Source organism: Coregonus clupeaformis, chromosome 18, assembly GCF_020615455.1.
Source record: "Coregonus clupeaformis isolate EN_2021a chromosome 18, ASM2061545v1, whole genome shotgun sequence".
Lineage (NCBI taxonomy): Eukaryota > Metazoa > Chordata > Actinopteri > Salmoniformes > Salmonidae > Coregonus > Coregonus clupeaformis.
The window spans coordinates 377,473-395,730 of NC_059209.1; the positions used below are offsets into that span (position 1 = coordinate 377,473).

Below are 18,258 nucleotides of genomic sequence, written 5' to 3' on the forward strand. Positions count from 1 at the left end.
TATTCACCCCAACGCTAGGCATGACATTTTCATGGAATCCAATGTGCCAGACACACCTATTTGAACATGGCAGGTGACCCAATTACTGAGCTGAAACAATTAACCACTTCCGTCAGCTGGACCAATAGAAAACAAGAAACACTTAATAATGAACACATGACTGCAATTGGTTGAATATTATGGAAAATACTGTATCTAGAAACTGGAATGTTTGGTCAATGACTAAATAAAATAAGGAAATACGAACACAACTTGCTCTATAAATACTTAGAATAAATACACTTTAAAATGAATGTCTTTAGTGAAGGCCACTCCTTCACACGCACATACCGTAAAAGCCTCCCACAGATTCAAACACATGCTATACTGCAAATCAACACAACAGAAGACACAGAGACCTTGAAATTGTCATAATTTGTTGACCAGCACGAGCTGTTGCTTTCCAGACATCATTAGTGAATAATATAGTGGTACGCATATCTAGCCTGGTCCCCGATCTGTTTGTGCTGTTTAGAAAATTCCTATGGTCATTGTCACGCCAGTGTTTGTCAAGACAGCACAAACAGATCTGGGACCAGGCTAACACATAGCCAGTAGGATACTGGTTAATTTGGCCTATTCCCTACATAGTGCACTAGTTTTGACCAGAGCCCTATGGGCCTGTCAAAAGTAGTGCACTATATAGGGAAAATGGTGGCATTTGGGACTCAAACTCAATGCTGTTGTTTATCTCAGGGCCCAGAGCAGCCAAAGGGTGAAGCCTCTTCCCAGCATATAACCCTTGGTTCCTCTGTAATCAGCAAATCGCTGGGTGTGTCCGCATTTCTCCCACCACTAATTTCATTTCTCAGGCCACAGAGAGCTAGGCTAAACCTCAGCGCGGAGGAAACTCCACTCGGCTGCGCTCTGTCCTAGATTACAGAGATTGATAGAAACTGAATGGTTTCGAAGGGAAATTACACATGATTTTCATGTAAGAGCAGTTATGACAGAGACAATGGTGATTCACATTGTTGCACATGGGGGATGGAACACTAACACTGAAAAATATGTAGAATTAAACAGACTTGCCAATCCCAACCAGGTCATTATTGAAATAAAAATGCTTACTAACAGGCAAAATAAAGGGTAAAGGCCCACCTCAGAGGAAGTTGCCACACCTATTTCGAGTAATTCCTGTCCTAGAGCATATAGGTTCCACCTCGAAAATTGACGCAGGCTGCTAATACATATTTAGCAATTGGGGCTGGGAACATTGTGGTGATTTCCACATGTCGCAGGGAAATAACAACAAATAGGGTACTGACTGACAGTGTCAGTGTAACTAGCTAGCATGCTAACCTTAGCTAGCTAATGAAAGTTATGTGAGTACCATTTCAGTTAAGACAGGCAGAAAAAGACTACCCGCCTACCTATCAAGAAATTAGTCTCAGCTAAACCGTGCCTATACAAACTATTGACATGTTGAGGGCTGACGTTTGTCTGACTCTTGCCGTTTGATAATTCCAGTGAAACTGTGTCGGATTCCAGACATCATTAATATTTGGACATGCACACGGACATGATCAAATAGCTATATTCTTTATTCTCTCTGTTATCATTTCAGCAAGCTGGCTAGCTATACGCTGAGTGTACAAAACATTAGGAACACCTGCTCTTTCCATGACATAGACTGACCAGGTGAATCAAGGTGAAAGCTATGATCCCTTATTGATGTCACTTGTTAAATCCACTTCAATTAGTGTAGATGAAGCGGAGGAGACAGGTTAAAGAAGGACTTTTAAGCCTTGAGACAATTGAGACATGGATTGCATATGTGTGCCAATTAGAGGGTGAATGGGCAAGACAAAAAATGTAAGTGCCTTTGAACAGAGTATGGTAGTAGGTGCCAGGCGCACCGGTTTGAGTGTGTCAAGAACTGCAACGCTGCTGGGTTTTTCATGCTCAACAGTTTCCCGCGCACAAGGGTGTCGAAAGCATTCCACAGGGATGCTTGAGGCTCTTCTGAGCACAAAAGGGGGTGCAAATCAATATTAGGAAGGTGTTCCTAATGTTTTGTACACTCAGCATATAAGCTCCATTAATATCAATAGCATAACTATTGAAGCAATGGGCGAGTTAATTTTGCATGGCCCGGTGCCCCGGGTCGGTGGAGATTTGTCTTTAGGATCAATGGAATGGTCGAAAATGAGCAAACCCTGCACACCCGGGGCACCGGGCCATGCAAAACGAATTTTCCTAAAATGGGGGGTGCGGGGTTCTAAAATGCAATCATGTCACGCAATTTTACAATTCATAAAATTGTCATATACTTTTTCTTTTTTTCGTGTTCGTGAGAGTCTCATCTTTCCATAGAGGGGTCATAATAGTTTGTAGGCTAAACGATACAGAAGTTTTCGGGATGTCTCATGGTCTGACAAACACTGCTCTAGCTCTGTCACCTTTCACCGGAGATGCATAATAATAATATGCCATTTAGCAGACGCTTTAACCAAAGCGACTTACAGTCATGTGCGCATACATTTTTACGTATGGGTTGTCCCGGGGATCGAACCCACTACCCTAGCGTTACAAGCGCCATGCTCTACCAATTGAGCTACAGAGGACCACATCTCTAGCTTATACTGATGGTTTTTGATGGGGATGTTTTTATTGTGCTAATTAGATTTTTGAGGGGGCGCGGACATCGACTCTAGGGGTTAAATACAAATAGTACATAGCCATACAATATGACATGCCATAATGTCGTACCACATACCGTAACAAACTATACTACCATCATCATACAATAGAACTTTGCTTAGAATTAGATTGTCTGTTATACTCATTTTAATTATATGGGGTAATGTTACTGTACCGTCTGCAGCAGCACAGCACTGGGTATCCCATTCCAGTCTCTGTGTCCATCTCGCTGCCCTCCTCACTAGGGGGAAAATCCTTCTGCTCTCTCAGGAACCTCTGCAGGTCTGTCATGGGGAAACCATTCTTCTGGTAGTTCTGTCGGTAGGGTAGAATAAAAGTACTATGAGACAACTGAATTCACATTGGGGGGAATTCCGACCCGAGTTAAGCATGCGTAAATGGAACGTACAGTGCCTTCAAAAGGTATTCACACCCCTTGACTTTTTCCACATTTCGTTGTGTTACAGCCTGAATTTAAAATGGATTAAATATAGATTTTTTTTGTCACTGGCTTACACACAATACCCCATAATGTAAAAGTGGAATTATATTTTTAGAAATGTTTACAAGTTAATTACAAATGAAAAGCTGAAATGTCTTGAGTCATTAAGTATTCAATCGCGTTGAAATGGCAAGCTTAAATAAGTTCAAGAGTAGAAATGTGCTTAACAAGTCACATAATAAGTTGCATGGACTCACTCTGTGTGCAATAATAGTGTTTAACATGATTTTTTAATGACTACCACATCTCTGTACCCCACACATACAATCATTTCTTCATGTATTTTTTTCCTTCGGGTATGTTGGTTAGGGGCAGTGAATTTCAAACACAGATTCAACCACAAAGACCAGAGAGGTTTTCCAATGCCTCACAAATAAGGGTACCCATTGGTAGATGGGTAAAAAAAAAGCTGACTTTAAATAGCCCGTTGGGCATGGTGAAGTTATTAATTACACTTTGGATGGTGCATCAATACATCCAGTCACTACAAAGATAGAGGCGTCCTTCCTAACTCAGTTGCCGGAGAATAAGGAAACCACTCAGGGATTTCACCATGAGGCCAATGGTGACTTTAAAACAGTTACAGGGTTTAATGGCTGTGATAGGAGAAAACTGACCTAATTGACAGTGAAAAGAAGCAAGCCTGTACAGAATAAAATTATTCCAAAACATGCGTCCTGTTTGCAATAAGGCACTAAAGTAAAACTGCAAAGAAATTGGCAAAGAAATGTACTTTATATCCTGAATACAAAGTCTTATGTTTGGGGCAAATCCAAAACAACACATTACTGAGTACTACTTTCCATATGTTCAAACATAGTGTTGGCTGCATCATGTTATGGGTATGCTTGTCATCGTTAAGGACTGGGGAGTTTTTCAGGATAAAAAATGTATGGAATGGAGCTAAGCACATGCAAAATCCTAGAGGCAAACTTTGTTCAGTCTGCTTTCCACCAGACACTGGGAGATTAATTCACCTTTCAGCAGGACAATAACCTAAAACACAAGTGTTCCTGAGTGGCCCAGTTACAGTTTTGACTAAAATCGGCTTGAAAATCTATAGCAAGACATGAAAATGGCTGTCTAGCAATGATCAAAACCAACTTGACAGAGCTTGAAGAATTTTAAAAAGAATAATGTGCAAATATTGTACAATCCAGGTGTGCAAAGCTATTAGAGACTTACCCAGAAAGACTCACAGCTGTAATTACTGCCAAAGGTGATTCTAACATGTATTGAGTCATGCGTTTGAATACTTATCTAATCAAGATACAGTATATTAGTGTTCTATTTTTTTTTATTACAAATGTTAGAATTATTCTTCCACTTTGACATTAGACTATTTTTTGTAGATTGTTGACAAGAAAAAGACATTTAAACCCATTTTAATTCCACTTTGTAACACAAAATGTGGAAAAAGTCAAGATGTGTGAATACTTCCTGAAGGCACTGTAATTGCCTTTTTAATTCACTTTTCTGTCTACGCATATTCTGACCTTGAACTTAAGCAAGCATGCTATTCACCCGCTATTCATTTGAGGTGAAGATCAAATACATTAAGGTGTTGCGTAGGTGTGTCTACAGATACGTCGTATTCTGACCTTGACTTAATTCCCTCATAATTCCACCACCTTTAATAAATAATAATAAATAAAATCACACGATAAACAATAAGGTCGAGCAACCTGTGGACTACATCTACTTTATTTTTCCCGATAGAAGTAACACTCCATGCACTGTAATTTACAACTTGATAAGAGCGATTGATAAGAGCTACGTAAATGAATAAGTCGTTTGCATAAGGGGATTGTAAATATAAATGACAATTGTTTAGATCTATTTTACCTTATGATCGCTGGAGACAAATGTGAAACCAGTGATATGGCAGCAAACTGAAGCCTATCAACATATTACCTCTTCCACAGTGAAGTTTATGAAATGCTGGCCTTACACCAAATGAAATTTGGAGACCCAAGCTATAGGCTTCTGTAGCCATATGCAAATGACAGTATAGCGCCAAATCTACCGAGTTGATTTATGATTTCTAGAATGTTTTAATTATATGCCCAGACTTTTCAGTAAAAAAAAAAAAAAATTGGTATCGATATTAAGGTGTGCTTAATATTTCGTACACAGTGTACGTAGCAGTTTAAACCTGGAGGCTGGCGCACGGTTCACGACGACTGGACCGTTGTCATCACAGTTCCATGATTAGTGAGGATTATTAGGGAAGATTTATAGGACTACTGTTCAACCCCTATTGTACACTTTTCTCACCTTCCAATATTTCAATGATATGGCAACTTTCAGGATGAATCAAACAACTTTATTTTTGATTCACCAATTTATTTTGAACGTGAATGCTCTCCAAACCCATTTAAAAATGTTTTATTCATAAATACTTTCCTAACCCTAATAATATAAAAGATCAGAGTTTCTTTTAATCTACCAATTAGTGCTGAAAAGGAGATGAATATGCATGTATTTACATAGCTTTCTTTCATTGATCCCTAATATTCTGAATCGTTTTCTTCATGTATTATAGTGAGTCTCTCGACAAATTTCAAATTAAAAGGTACACCAAATTTAAAGGGTTAGCTTTAGATGAATGTACTGAAACCCCTATTGAATGAAAACTCCATGAGAAAATCTGTTGGCAAGCAAGTGGGAGGGTTTTCAGCGGTTTAATAAAATTAGTCCAGCGCGGCAAGGTAAACATGCCTGCAAAGCCCGTTTTGCACCTGTATAAGGTAAATCTGAATACCAACTACTGAGAAGTGCATAGGAAAAGCGTGCGTAGGAAAGGCGTACATTTACTAAGTCTGAATCGGGCCCATAGAAAAAACATAAAAGTCTGAATATCAAATAATGCCATAATGGACAAAATCTCTAATTCCAATTCCGATTCCAATTCCATTAACACATGAAAGGGTCCTCAGTTGATTAATCTTTCAATGTATGTTGTTGCTTATTATCATCACACATAATGTACAATATGTGTTCATGTACCATTTTGTTTTGAAGGGGCACTGATGGCTACATTCAATACCTTTGAATGAATAATGTGTAATAATGTGCCGTGCCCCTCATTTTCACTAGCCATTAAAACATCTCTGATATGGACCGTTGACACATGTAACCATCCTCAAATCTCAATTAGCTGTTTTTGGACAGTAGTTATAGATTTGGGGTGATATTGTCTGGGATATACACCTGATACCTAGGTCTGTGGGTCATGATCATCAAGGCACACCTTAGAAAAATGTTTCCAAATGTTTTGCAACGGATTACAAAATTAACGTTCCTTATTGGGCAAGTTCAGATAGTACCTCCCCATTTCACTCCGTTTCAGATCATTGTCTTCCGTTTTGTGCCAACTGAACACGACCCAGCACATGTATGACTGAGTACCTTGATGGTGTCGTAGGCGTCTGTGATGAGGGCGATGAAGAGCGAGAGCACCATATAGATGAAGAGGGAAATGAAGGAGTAGATGTAGACGCGGCTGAACAGCCACACCAGGCTGTTTTTGTCCTTCAGCTGTGCGAAGGTGGTGTACATGTCGTCACCGTTGACCAGCGAGAACAGGCACTCGGCCACCCGACTCAGGCCCTCAAACTGAGATGAAGTGGGAAAAAGAGAAGGGCGTAGGGGGAGGAGAAAGAAAGCAAGAGATGAGAGAGAGAAAGAGAGCGAGAGAGAGAGGGGAGGGGAGCAAGTACAGAGTGAGAGAGGGCTCACTACAAACAAAGAGCGATAGCATCTAAGCACTCAGACAGACAGTATAGATCTAGGTAGGGTAGGGGACGTGTGGGAGGGCAGCTCTAACATCCCTTGTTTATTGCAGATGGTAAACAATGTCTAAATGAGTTGATGTTATGGGGACTTCCCTGGCTGCAGTGTATGGTTGTGTCCCAAAAGGCACCCTATTTCCTACATAATGCACTACTTTTGACCAGGGCCCATCGTTGTCCAGGGTAGGGGAGGGAATGGCCGGCAGGGATGTAGCTCAGTTGATAGAGCATGGCGTTTGCAACGCCTGGGTTTTGGGTTCGATTCCCACAGGGGGTATGAAAGAAAATTATGTATGTACTAACTGTAAGTCGCTCTGGATAAGAGCGTCTGCTAAATGACTTAAATTTTATGAATACATAAAAAAATATATTCATAAAAAAATGAATTTGATTCCATGTTGCGTTTATATTTTTGTTCAGTATATTAACTACTGTGTCAGCAAACTAACTATCCACTACCCTAACCTTAACCCTTACCCCAACCCTAAACCTAATCCCCTGAACCTAACCCTAATCCCAGCAAAGTGTTGCATGCAAATTGCTATTGATAGTTTGAACTACTAACTATGTGTAGACCATCTATAGGAGACAATCCAAATAAAGTGGGGCTGTGTAGTCTGATACAGGTTAAAGTTAGCTTGAGGATTCTGCAGTCCACCATGTGAGCTCTTGTTTACAACTGCAATGTTTCTCGTCTTCCGTAAATAATTTTTCTTGGAACGGAACGATCACTAAATACACTTGTGCCCTTCCTTGCTAGTATTTAGGTTTAAGTAAACTAGAGAACCAACAACAAACAGCAACATGTATACATACTGCCATCTTGTGGTTGTAAATGGATAACAACACATCAAATTGTATGGCTACAGCGTAAACATGAAGCCTATTTACATTACTAGCGCTTGACTTTGGCCGGTACACACTGATACAGAGGACCATCACTTTTAGTTGTGTACAGTTCAGGAAATGGCTCTAAGATATGAAGCCCGGTACTGTAGAATTAAAATGAGTATCGGCATTGCCATTCCCAGTCAGTACCTTTTCATGGTAAGGGCCAAGTACGATCCAGCCACAAAAGGTGTACCCCAGGTAGATCATGCCAGCACAGCAACAGAAGCGGATCACATTGGGGAAGGCAGTCTTCATGGTCAGGATGAGCACCTGGAACACACACACACACACACACACACACATATGTGTTCAGGCATGTGCACACGGTGCACACACACACTCTGCGTAAAATCTGTGTTTAATCAGTGTTTAAGATAGTGTTCCATTAGTTGATGAATCATTCTTATTACAACATCCTTGTTTTTAACCACTTTCGTTAGGTATAGATGTATTTTCCAATGTATTTTTTATGTAAGTCTGAGTTTGCATATGGCCGAACAGGACTAGTCTATTCATACTGGATAATTATCTTTGAATGCACTAAATAAATAAAATGTATTTGATCAAACTTACGTTGTACTTCTGGAAGTAGCCCAGGTACCTGATCACTCCCACCCACACCATCAGCGTAGAAGTCCCCAGAAAGATGCTGCACACATCATAGCTGGTAAGACTCTAGACGGGAGAGAGGAGTTCATTTTCCTTATACCAACTGGGGGTAAATGGTTAACATGCAGGTCATAAAAATCTGACTCGAAAGTCAAACTCAGGTTAGAGTAAATAGTCCCTGGGAGTTTTACAATGTCTAGATTCAACCATCTTGCTCCAAAGTCCACAGCCCATTGATTCTGTGCCCAGGCAATGGGGAGTTTTTAGTTCTCAACCTCTCTTCTAGAGTTATTTTTATTTCTCAATTTCTTCTGTATTATCAAAGGGTAATTGACTAGGTTTAAATGGCAACCCATTTCTTCCACATGTTCAAAACTAATATGATAGATAGGAAGATTTTATGATTAGACATCAATACTTTATTGCCATTATTAAATATGTAAAATCTTGCAGTAAGCAGGAGAATTCAAATACATTTCCAAAAACAAATTCAACATATTTTGTAAAACATACAAATAAATGTGTATCAGCTAAAACTCCTTCAAAGAGTTTGAACATTTGACTTGAGAATTACCTTTGCTTGTATTTCCATCTTCAATATGGATCCTACTATGGCCATAGCATCACTGACAATCACCAAAACATACCAGCCATTTAAAAACTCCTTTTGGTCAGTCTCGCATACCCTGTGATTATAATTCTCGCGGAAGAACCTGGAAAATCTCTGGAAAAAAAGGGAATAAATTCATGAGGCCAGGAATTGAAAGATCAGTGTATACTGTAATAAGCCACACAAATGGTTATAATAGCTCATCTTATGAAGTTTTCATAAAACTGGCAACATGTCACAAGCAAGTCCATGTAACTTTTGACCGCATTTATAATGAATACTATAGGATGCACATTGTCATGGTGAAATTGTGAGTGACACTTCTGGAGACTCACATACACAGAAAGAGACCGAGGGCTCTATTTTCGGGTGGCGCTAATAAGGCGGAAGTGTCCAACGCAAAACTGGCTCACTGGCATTTTACGCCCCTTACGCCAGTTTCGGCAATTTACCTACAGTGAGGGAAAAAAGTATTTGATCCCCTGCTGATTTTGTAAGTTTGCCCACTGACAAAGACATGATCAGTCTATAATTTTAATGGTAGGTTTATTTGAACAGTGAGAGACAGAATAACAACAAAGAAATCCAGAAAAACGCATGTCAAAAATGTTATAAATTGATTTGCATTTTAATGAGGGAAATAAGTATTTGACCCCTCTGCAAAACATGACTTAGTACTTGGTTGCAAAACCCTTGTTGGCAATCACAGGGGTCAGACGTTTCTTGTAGTTGGCCACCAGGTTTGCACACATCTCAGGAGGGATTTTGTCCCACTACTCTTTGCAGATCTTCTCCAAGTCATTAAGGTTTCGAGGCTGACGTTTGGCAACTCGAACCTTCAGCTCCCTCCACAGATTTTCTATAGTATTAAGGTCTGGAGACCTTAATGTGCTTCTTCTTGAGCCACTCCTTTGTTGCCTTGGCTGTGTGTTTTGGGTCATTGTCATGCTGGAATACCCATCCACGGCCCATTTTCAATGCCCTGGCTGAGGGAAGGAGGTTCTCACCCAAGATTTGACGGTACATGGCGCCGTCCATCGTCCCTTTGATGCGGTGAAGTTGTCCTGTCCCCTTAGCAGAAAAACACCCCCAAAGCATAATGTTTCCACCTCCATGTTTGACGGAGGGGATGGTGTTCTTGGGGTCATAGGCAGCATTCCTCCTCCTCCAAACACGGCGAGTTGAGTTGATGCCAAAGAGCTCGATTTTGGTCTCATCTGACCACAACTCTTTCACCCAGTTCTCCTCTGAATCATTCAGATGTTCATTGGCAAACTTCAGACGGGCCTGTATATGTGCTTTCTTGAGCAGGGGGACCTTGCGGGCGCTGCAGGATTTCAGTCCTTCACGGCGTAGTGTGTTACCAATTGTTTTCTTGGTGACTATGGTCCCAGCTGCCTTGAGATCATTGACAAGATCCTCCTGTGTAGTTCTGGTCTGATTCCTCACCGTTCTCATGATCATTGCAACTCCACGAGGTGAGATCTTGCATGGAGCCCCAGGCCGAGGCAGATTGACAGTTATTTTGTGTTTCTTCCATTTGCGAATAATCGCACCAACTGTTGTCACCTTCTCACCAAGCTGCTTGGCGATGGTCTTGTAGCCCATTCCAGCCTTGTGTAGGTCTACAATCTTGTCCCTGACGTCCTTGGAGAGCTCTTTGGTCTTGGCCATGGTGGAGAGTTTGCAATCTGATTGATTGCTTCTGTGGACAGGTGTCTTTTATACAGGTAACAAGCTGAGATTAGGAGCACTCCCTTTAAGAGTGTGCTTCTAATCTCAGCTCGTTACCTGTATAAAAGACACCTGGGAGCCAGAAATCTTTCTGATTGAGAGGGGGTCAAATACTTATTTCCCTAATTAAAATGCAAATCAATTTATAACATTTTTGACCTACCATTAAAATTATAGACTGATAATTTTTTTGTCAGTGGGCAAACATACAAAATCAGTAGGGGATCAAATACTTCTTTCCCTCACTGTAGCTAACATCAGCTCACTTGTGCTGAGGTGGGAGGGGTGGCAATATTTGAGGTGTCCTTAAAAGGGAATTTCATCCTGGGGGAATCTGGGCTTGTTTTCATCATGTCCAAGGCATTTCTAGGTCAGTGAGATGTGTTTCACACATCAATGCCCAGGAGGAAGGCACGTCTGGGCTTCGTGCACTAAATTATACACCCTATGACGGCTTCCGGTGTATTGATGGGGGGGAGATCTGAAAATAAATGTAGTCCTGCTTTGTGGCATTTCACGAAGACTCTATGTGATCGCACTATACGTTTTTGTGCGTGTGTATGGCTGTCCTTGTTCGATAAAGCCATTAAACATCTTTCAATGATGTTCCTATCAGCGGAGTAATTTCTAAATATACAAGCTGACACATTTTAACTCCTGTGGGGCGGTGCCTCATGCTCTGGCCCTCTCCCTCCCCCAAGGCGGTCTTTTTAAAAGGGAGGCGGACTCTAACAACACAATCCTTTGGGCAAAACTGAAAGAACTGACCAGAACGCAATGGCTTCAAGTGATTCAACTCATCAACATGAATTTGACGATGGAGCATTTCTTTAGCTACATGGTGACATTCAACCATACATGTTTCAACTGGAATATAGCGAAGAGGATTCAAAACAAAGAGTTGGATTTAGCTAGAAGCTCGGCTACAGCTGACACCAGGACCGATAACAAATACGGAGGCTAAGTAGACACGAGGCTGTAATTGCTGCCAAAGGTGCTTCAACAAAGTACACTGCTGCTACTCACTGTTTATTATCTATGCATAGTCACTTTACCCTTACCTACATTTACGTCATGTAGCGGATGCTCTTATCCAGAGCGACTTACAGTTAGTGAATACATTTTTTTTTATACTGGCCCCCCGTGGGAATCGAACCCACAACCCTGGCGTTGCAAACGCCATGCTCTATCAACTGAGCTACATCCCTGCCGGCCATTCCCTCCCCCCTCCCTGGACGACGCTGGGCCAATTGTGCGCCGCCCCATGGGTCTCCCGGTCGAACCAGGATCTCTAGTGGCACAGCTAGCGCTGCGATGCAGTGCCTTAGACCACTGCGCCACTCGGGAGGACACATGTACAAATTACCTCGACTAACCTTTACCCCCACACATTGACTCGGTACCAGTATATTAGCTTCGTTATTGTTATTTTATTGTGTTAACTTGTATTTTATTTTTTACTTTAGTATATTTAGTAAATATTTTCTTAACTATTTCTTGAACTGCATGGTTGGTTAAGGGCTTGTAAGTAAGCATTTCACGGTAAGGTCTACACCTGTTGTATTCGGCGCATGTGACAAATAACATTTCATTTAATTTTAATTTTATTTGAGTAAAGGGTCTGAATACTTATGTAAATGTAATATTTCAGTTTTTAATTTATAATACATTTGCAAAAATGTCTAAAAAACAGTTTTTGCTTTGTCATTATGGGGTACTGTGTGTAGATTGATGAGGGGGGAAAACTATTTAATCAATTTTAGAATACGGCTGTAACGTAACAAAATGTGGAAAAAGTCAAGGGGTATGAATACTTTCCGAATGCACTGTACATAAGTATTCAGACCCTTTAGTCAGTACTTTATTGAAGCACCTTGGGCAGCGATTACAGCCTCAGTTCTTCTTGGGTATGATGCTACAAGCTTGGCACACCTGTATTTGGGGAGTTTATCCTATTCTTCTCTGCAGATCCTCTCAAGCTCTGTCAGGTTGGATGGGGAGCGTCGCTGCACAGCTATTTTCAGGTCTCACCAGAGATGTTCAATCGGGTTCAAGTCCGGGCTCTGGCTGGGCCACTCAAGGACATTCAGAGGCTTGTCACGAAGCCACTTCTGCATTGTCTTGGCTGTGTGCTTAGGGTCGTTGTCCTGTTGGAAGGTGAACCTTCGCCCCATTCTGAGGTCCTGAGCGCTCTGGAGCAGGTTTTCATCAAGGATCTCTCTGTCCTTTGCTCCATTAATCTTTCCCTCGATCCTGACTAGTCTCCCAGTCCCTGCCGCGAAAAACATCCCCACAGCATGATGCTGCCACCACCATCTTTCACCGTAGGGATGGTGCCAGGTTTCCTCCAGTCATTTGGCAATCAGGCCAAAGAGTTCAATCTTGGTTTCATCAGACCAGAGAATCTTGTTTCTCATGGTCTGAACGTCCTTTAGGTGCCTTTTGGCAAACTCAAAGCGGGCTGTCGTGCCTTTTACTGAGGAGTTGCTTCCGTCTGGCCACTCTACCATAAAGACCTGATTGGTGGAGTGCTGCAGAGATGATTGTCCTTCTGGAAGGTTCTCCCATCTCCACAGAGGAACTCTGGAGCTCTGTCAGAGTGACCATTGGGTACCCTTGCCCAGATCTGTGCCTTGACACAATCCTGTCTCGGAGACCCTACGGACAATTCCTTCGACTTCATGGCTTGGTTTTTGCTCTGACATGCACTTTATATAGACAGGTGTGTGCCTTTCCAAATCATATCCAATCAATTGAATTTACCACAGGTGGACTCCAATCAAGTTGTAGAAAAAAAACTATTTAATCTATTTTAGAATAAGGCTGTAACGTAACAAAATGTGGAAAAAGGGATTGGAGTGGAGTGACCAAAAAAAGGTTTTACAATCGGAGATTTACATTTACGTCATTTAGCAGACGCTCTTATCCAGAGCGACTTACAAATTGGTGCATTCACCTTATAGCCAGTGGGATAACCACTTTACAATATGTTTTTTATTTTTTTTGGGGGGGTGGGGTAAGGGGGGTAGAAGGATTACTTTATCCTATCCCCGGTATTCCTTAAAGAGGTGGGGTTTCAAGTGACTCCGGAAGGTGGTGAGTGACTCCGCTGTCCTGGCGTCGTCAGGGAGCTTGTTCCACTATTGGGGTGCCAGAGCAGCGAACAGTTTTGACTGGGCTGAGCGGGAACTGTGCTTCCGCAGAGCTAGGGGGGCCAGCAGGCCAGAGGTGGATGAACGCAATGCCCTTGTTTGGGTGTAGGGACTGATCAGAGCCTGAAGGTACGGAGGTGCCGTTCCCCTCACAGCTCCGTAGGCAAGCACCATGGTCTTGTAGCAGATGCAAGCTTCAACTGGAAGCCAGTGGAGTGTGCGGAGGAGCAGGGTGACGTGAGATAACTTGGGAAGGTTGAACACCAGACGGGCTGCGGCATTCTGGATGAGTTGTAGGGGTTTAATGGCACAGGCAGGGAGCCCAGCCAACAGCGAGTTGCAGTAATCCAGACGGGTTTACTGGATTAGGACCTGTGCCGCTTCCTGTGTAAGGCAGGGTCGTACTCTCAGAATTTTGTAGAGCATGAACCTACAGGATCGGGTCACCGCCTTGATGTTAGCGGAGAAAGACAGGGTGTTGTCCAGGGTCACGCCAAGGCTCTTTGTACTCTGGGAGGAGGACACAACGGAGTTGTCAACCGTGATGGCGAGATCATGGAACGGGCAGCCCTTCCCCGGGAGGAAGAGCAGCTCCGTCTTGCCAAGGTTCAGCTTGAGGTGGTGATCTGTCATCCACACTGATATGTCTGCCAGACATGCAGAGATGCGATTCGCCACCTGGTTATCAGAAGGGGGAAAGGAGAAGATTAGTTGTGTGTCGTCTGTGTAGCAATGATAGGAGAGGCCATGTGAGGATATGACAGAGCCAAGTGACTTGGTGTATAGCGAGAATAGGAGAGGGCCTAGAACTGAGCCCTGGGGGACACCAGTGGTGAGAGCACGTGGTGCGGAGACAGATTCTCGCCACGCCACTTGGTAGGAGCGACCTGTCAGGTAGGACGCAATCTAGGAGTGAGCCGCGCCAGAGATGCCCAAATCGGAGAGGGTGGAGAGGAGGATCTGATGGTTCACAGTATCAAAGGCAGCAGACAGAGGAGAAGGACAAGAGCAGAGGAGAGAGAGTTAGCTTTAGCAGTGCGGAGAGCCTCCGTGACACAGAGAAGAGCAGTCTCAGTTGAATGACCAGTCTTGAAACCTGACTGGTTTAAATCAAGAAGGTCATTCTGAGAGAGATAGCAAGAGAGTTGGCTAAAGACGGCACGCTCAAGAGTTTGAGAGAAAAGAAAGAAAGGATACTGGTCTGTAGTTGTTGACATCTATTGTATCTCGATTGTAAAACCTCTTCTTCTTATTCATAGATATGGCTACTAAACAGCAAGCTACATTACACCCAGCCACCTAAAGCTAGATTTACCAGCAAACATTAGCACAACTGTAGTTGGCTAGCTAGTTAGCCTGGCACCTGCTATTTGTTACTATGTGGCAAACGTTGCGTTTGTAACTTTTTAGCAAACATGTGTAACATCAACAACTGCTAATAATTTTAATAGCTAGCTATGTAATATAATTGATGAGTGTTGACATCGGTTATGATTATGAACGTGGATGCATTTCAAAATCACAAAATTATAGGCATGACGTAAGATAGGATTCCAAACAGAATGCATTCGGAAAGTATTCAGACCCCTTGACTATTTCCACATTTTGTTACATTACAGCCTTGTTCTAAAATGGATTATATAAATAAAAATCCTCAGCAATCTACACAAAATACCCCATAATGACAAAGCGAAAACAGGTTTTTAGACATTTTAGCTAATTTATACAAAATAGAAAACAGAAATACCTTATTTACATAATTATTCAGACACTTTCCTATTTTCTTTTTGTATTTTGTATTTATTAGGGATCTCCATTAGCTGCTGCCAAGGCAGCAGCTACTCTTCCTGGGGTCCAAACATATTAAAGCACTTACATTACATATAAGACAAAATATAAACCAGTACATCATATGACATTATTACACCACTACCTATCTACAATTCAAAATGTGTAATACCACCATACAACAATATCACAATGTGTGACTATGCATGTGTCTATACCCTTGTGTGTGTCTCTTCACAGTCCCCATTGTTCCATAAGATTTATTTTTTGCCTGTTTTTAATCTGATTCTACTGCTTGCATCAGTTACCTGATGTGGAATAGAGTTCCATGTAGTCATGGGTCTATGTAGTACTGTGCGCCTCCCATAGACTGTTCTGGACTTGGGGACTGTGAAGAGACCTCTGGTGGCATGTCTTGTGGGGTATGCATGTGTGTCCGAGCTGTGTGCCAGTATTCCAAACAGACAGCTCGGTACATTCAGCTTGTCAACACCTCTTACAAAAACAAGCAGTGATGAAGTCAATCTCTCTTCCACTCAGAGCCAGGAGAGACTGACATGCATGTCATTAATGTTAGCTCTCCGTGTACATTTAAGGGCCAGCCGTGCTGCCCTGTTCTGAGCCAAGTCCCTCTTTGTGGCACCTGACCACACTACTGAACAGTAGTCTAGATGCGACAAAACTAGGGCCTGTAGGATAGTGTTGTTAAGAAGGCAGAGCAGCGCTTACTTATGGACATACTTCTCCCCATCTTAGCTACTGTTGTATCAATATGCTTTGACCACAACAGTCTACAATCCAGGGTTACTCCAAGCTGTTTAGTCACCTCAACTTGTTTGCTATGAGACTCGAAATTGAGCTCAGGTGCATCCTTTTTCCATTGATCACCCTTGAGATGTTTCTACAACTTGATTGGAGTTCACCTGTGGTAAATTCAATTGATTTGACATTATTTGGAAAGGCACACACCTGTCTATATAAGGTCCCACAGTTGACAGTGCATGTCAGAGCAAAAGCCAAGCCATGAGGTCGAAGGAATTGTCCGTAGAGCTCTGAGACAGGTTTGTGTCGAGGCACAGATCTGGGGAAGAGTACCAAAACATTTCTGCAGCATTGAAGGTCACCAAGAACACAGTGGCCTCCATCATTCTTAAATGGAAGAAGTTTGGATCCACCAAGACTCTTCCTAGAGCTGGCCGCCTGGCCCAACTGAGCAATCGGGGGAGAAGGGCCTTGGTCAGGGAGGTGACCAAGAACCCGATGGTCACTCTGACAGAGCTCTAGAGTTCCTCTGTGGAGATGGGAGAACCTTCCAGACGGACAACAATCTCAGCAGTACTCCACCAATCAGGCCTTTATGGTAGAGTGGCCAGACAGAAGCCACTGCTCAGTAAAAGGCACATGACAGCCCACTTGGAGTTTGCCAAAAGGCACCTAAAGACTCTCAGACCATGAGAAACAAGATTCTCTAGTCTGATGAAACCAAGATTGAACTCTTTAGCCTGAGCGCTCAGGACCTCAGACTGGGGCGTAGGTTCACCTTCCAACAGGACAATGACCCTTAGCACACAGCCCAAGACAATGCAGGAGTGGCTTCAGGACAAGTCTCTGATTGTCCTTGAGTGGCCCAGCCAGAGCCCGGACTTGAAACCGATCGAACATCTCATGAGAGACCTGAAAATTGCTGTGCAGCGACGCTCCCCATCCAACCTTTAGAGGAGCAGAGAACAATGGGAGAAACTCCCCAAATACAGGTGTGCCAAGCTTGTAGCATCATACCCAAGAAGACTCAATGCTGTAATCGCTGCCAAATGTGCTTCAACAAAGTACTGAATAAAGGGTCTGAATACTTAGGTAAATGTGATATTTCTGTTTTTTATTTTTAATAAATTAGCAAAAATGTCTAACAATTTTTTTTTGCTTTGTCTCATTATGGGGTATTGTGTGTAGATTGATGAGGGAAAAAACAATTTAATCAATTTTAGAATAAGGCTGTAACGTAACAAAATGTGGAAAAAGTCAAGGGGTCTGAATGCTTTCCGAATGCACTGTATATTCCGTGTCAGAGCCAGGGTGAAATTCTCCTTTACTAAAAATAGAATTGTCGATATAGCTAACTCACTCTTGGTGTGTTGGTAGAATGATGAATGTGTATGAATTGTCTATGGTTGGTTAGTTGGTTTTCAGCTGGCTAGCAATCTTGCTGCCAATTTAGTGACGCTAACTAGCTAACACCAAGCTGACAGTATTGAAATGTCCATGTTAGGTGTGCTAATAGAGGTCAATACAATTAGTGGGGTGGGTAAATATTGTATTGTTGTGTGTTTTGTTGTAGTTGGTACATTCCACCAGCACGTGCTTCCAACCCCTAATTATGCACCATGTTAAGGTAAATTGGCAAAAATATTTACAAGCTGATGGCTAAAATACCTACATTTACAGTAAGCCTGGCATAAACATGAATTGGGTAGTGTTTGTATGGATTTGTGTTATGGG

General features: G+C 42.3%; 1 protein-coding gene across 4 annotated transcripts in view; it reads right to left on the minus strand.

Moving 5' to 3' along the window:
- The window catches only part of mcoln2 (mucolipin TRP cation channel 2), a 98,951-nt gene that overhangs the window by 18,727 nt on the left and 61,966 nt on the right, over window positions 1–18,258 (minus strand). For 3 of the 4 annotated variants that reach the window (XM_041840026.2, XM_041840027.2, XM_041840028.2), the window contains 5 exons: window positions 9,053–9,202; window positions 8,443–8,544; window positions 8,017–8,139; window positions 6,596–6,802; window positions 2,858–2,997 (listed from right to left, as the gene is read on the minus strand). In XM_041840026.2, the coding sequence (XP_041695960.1) occupies window positions 2,858–2,997; window positions 6,596–6,802; window positions 8,017–8,139; window positions 8,443–8,544; window positions 9,053–9,202 (722 nt within the window). The remainder of the gene's footprint in view (window positions 1–2,857; window positions 2,998–6,595; window positions 6,803–8,016; window positions 8,140–8,442; window positions 8,545–9,052; window positions 9,203–18,258) is intronic. The other variant, XM_041840029.2, reaches the window with a different exon arrangement.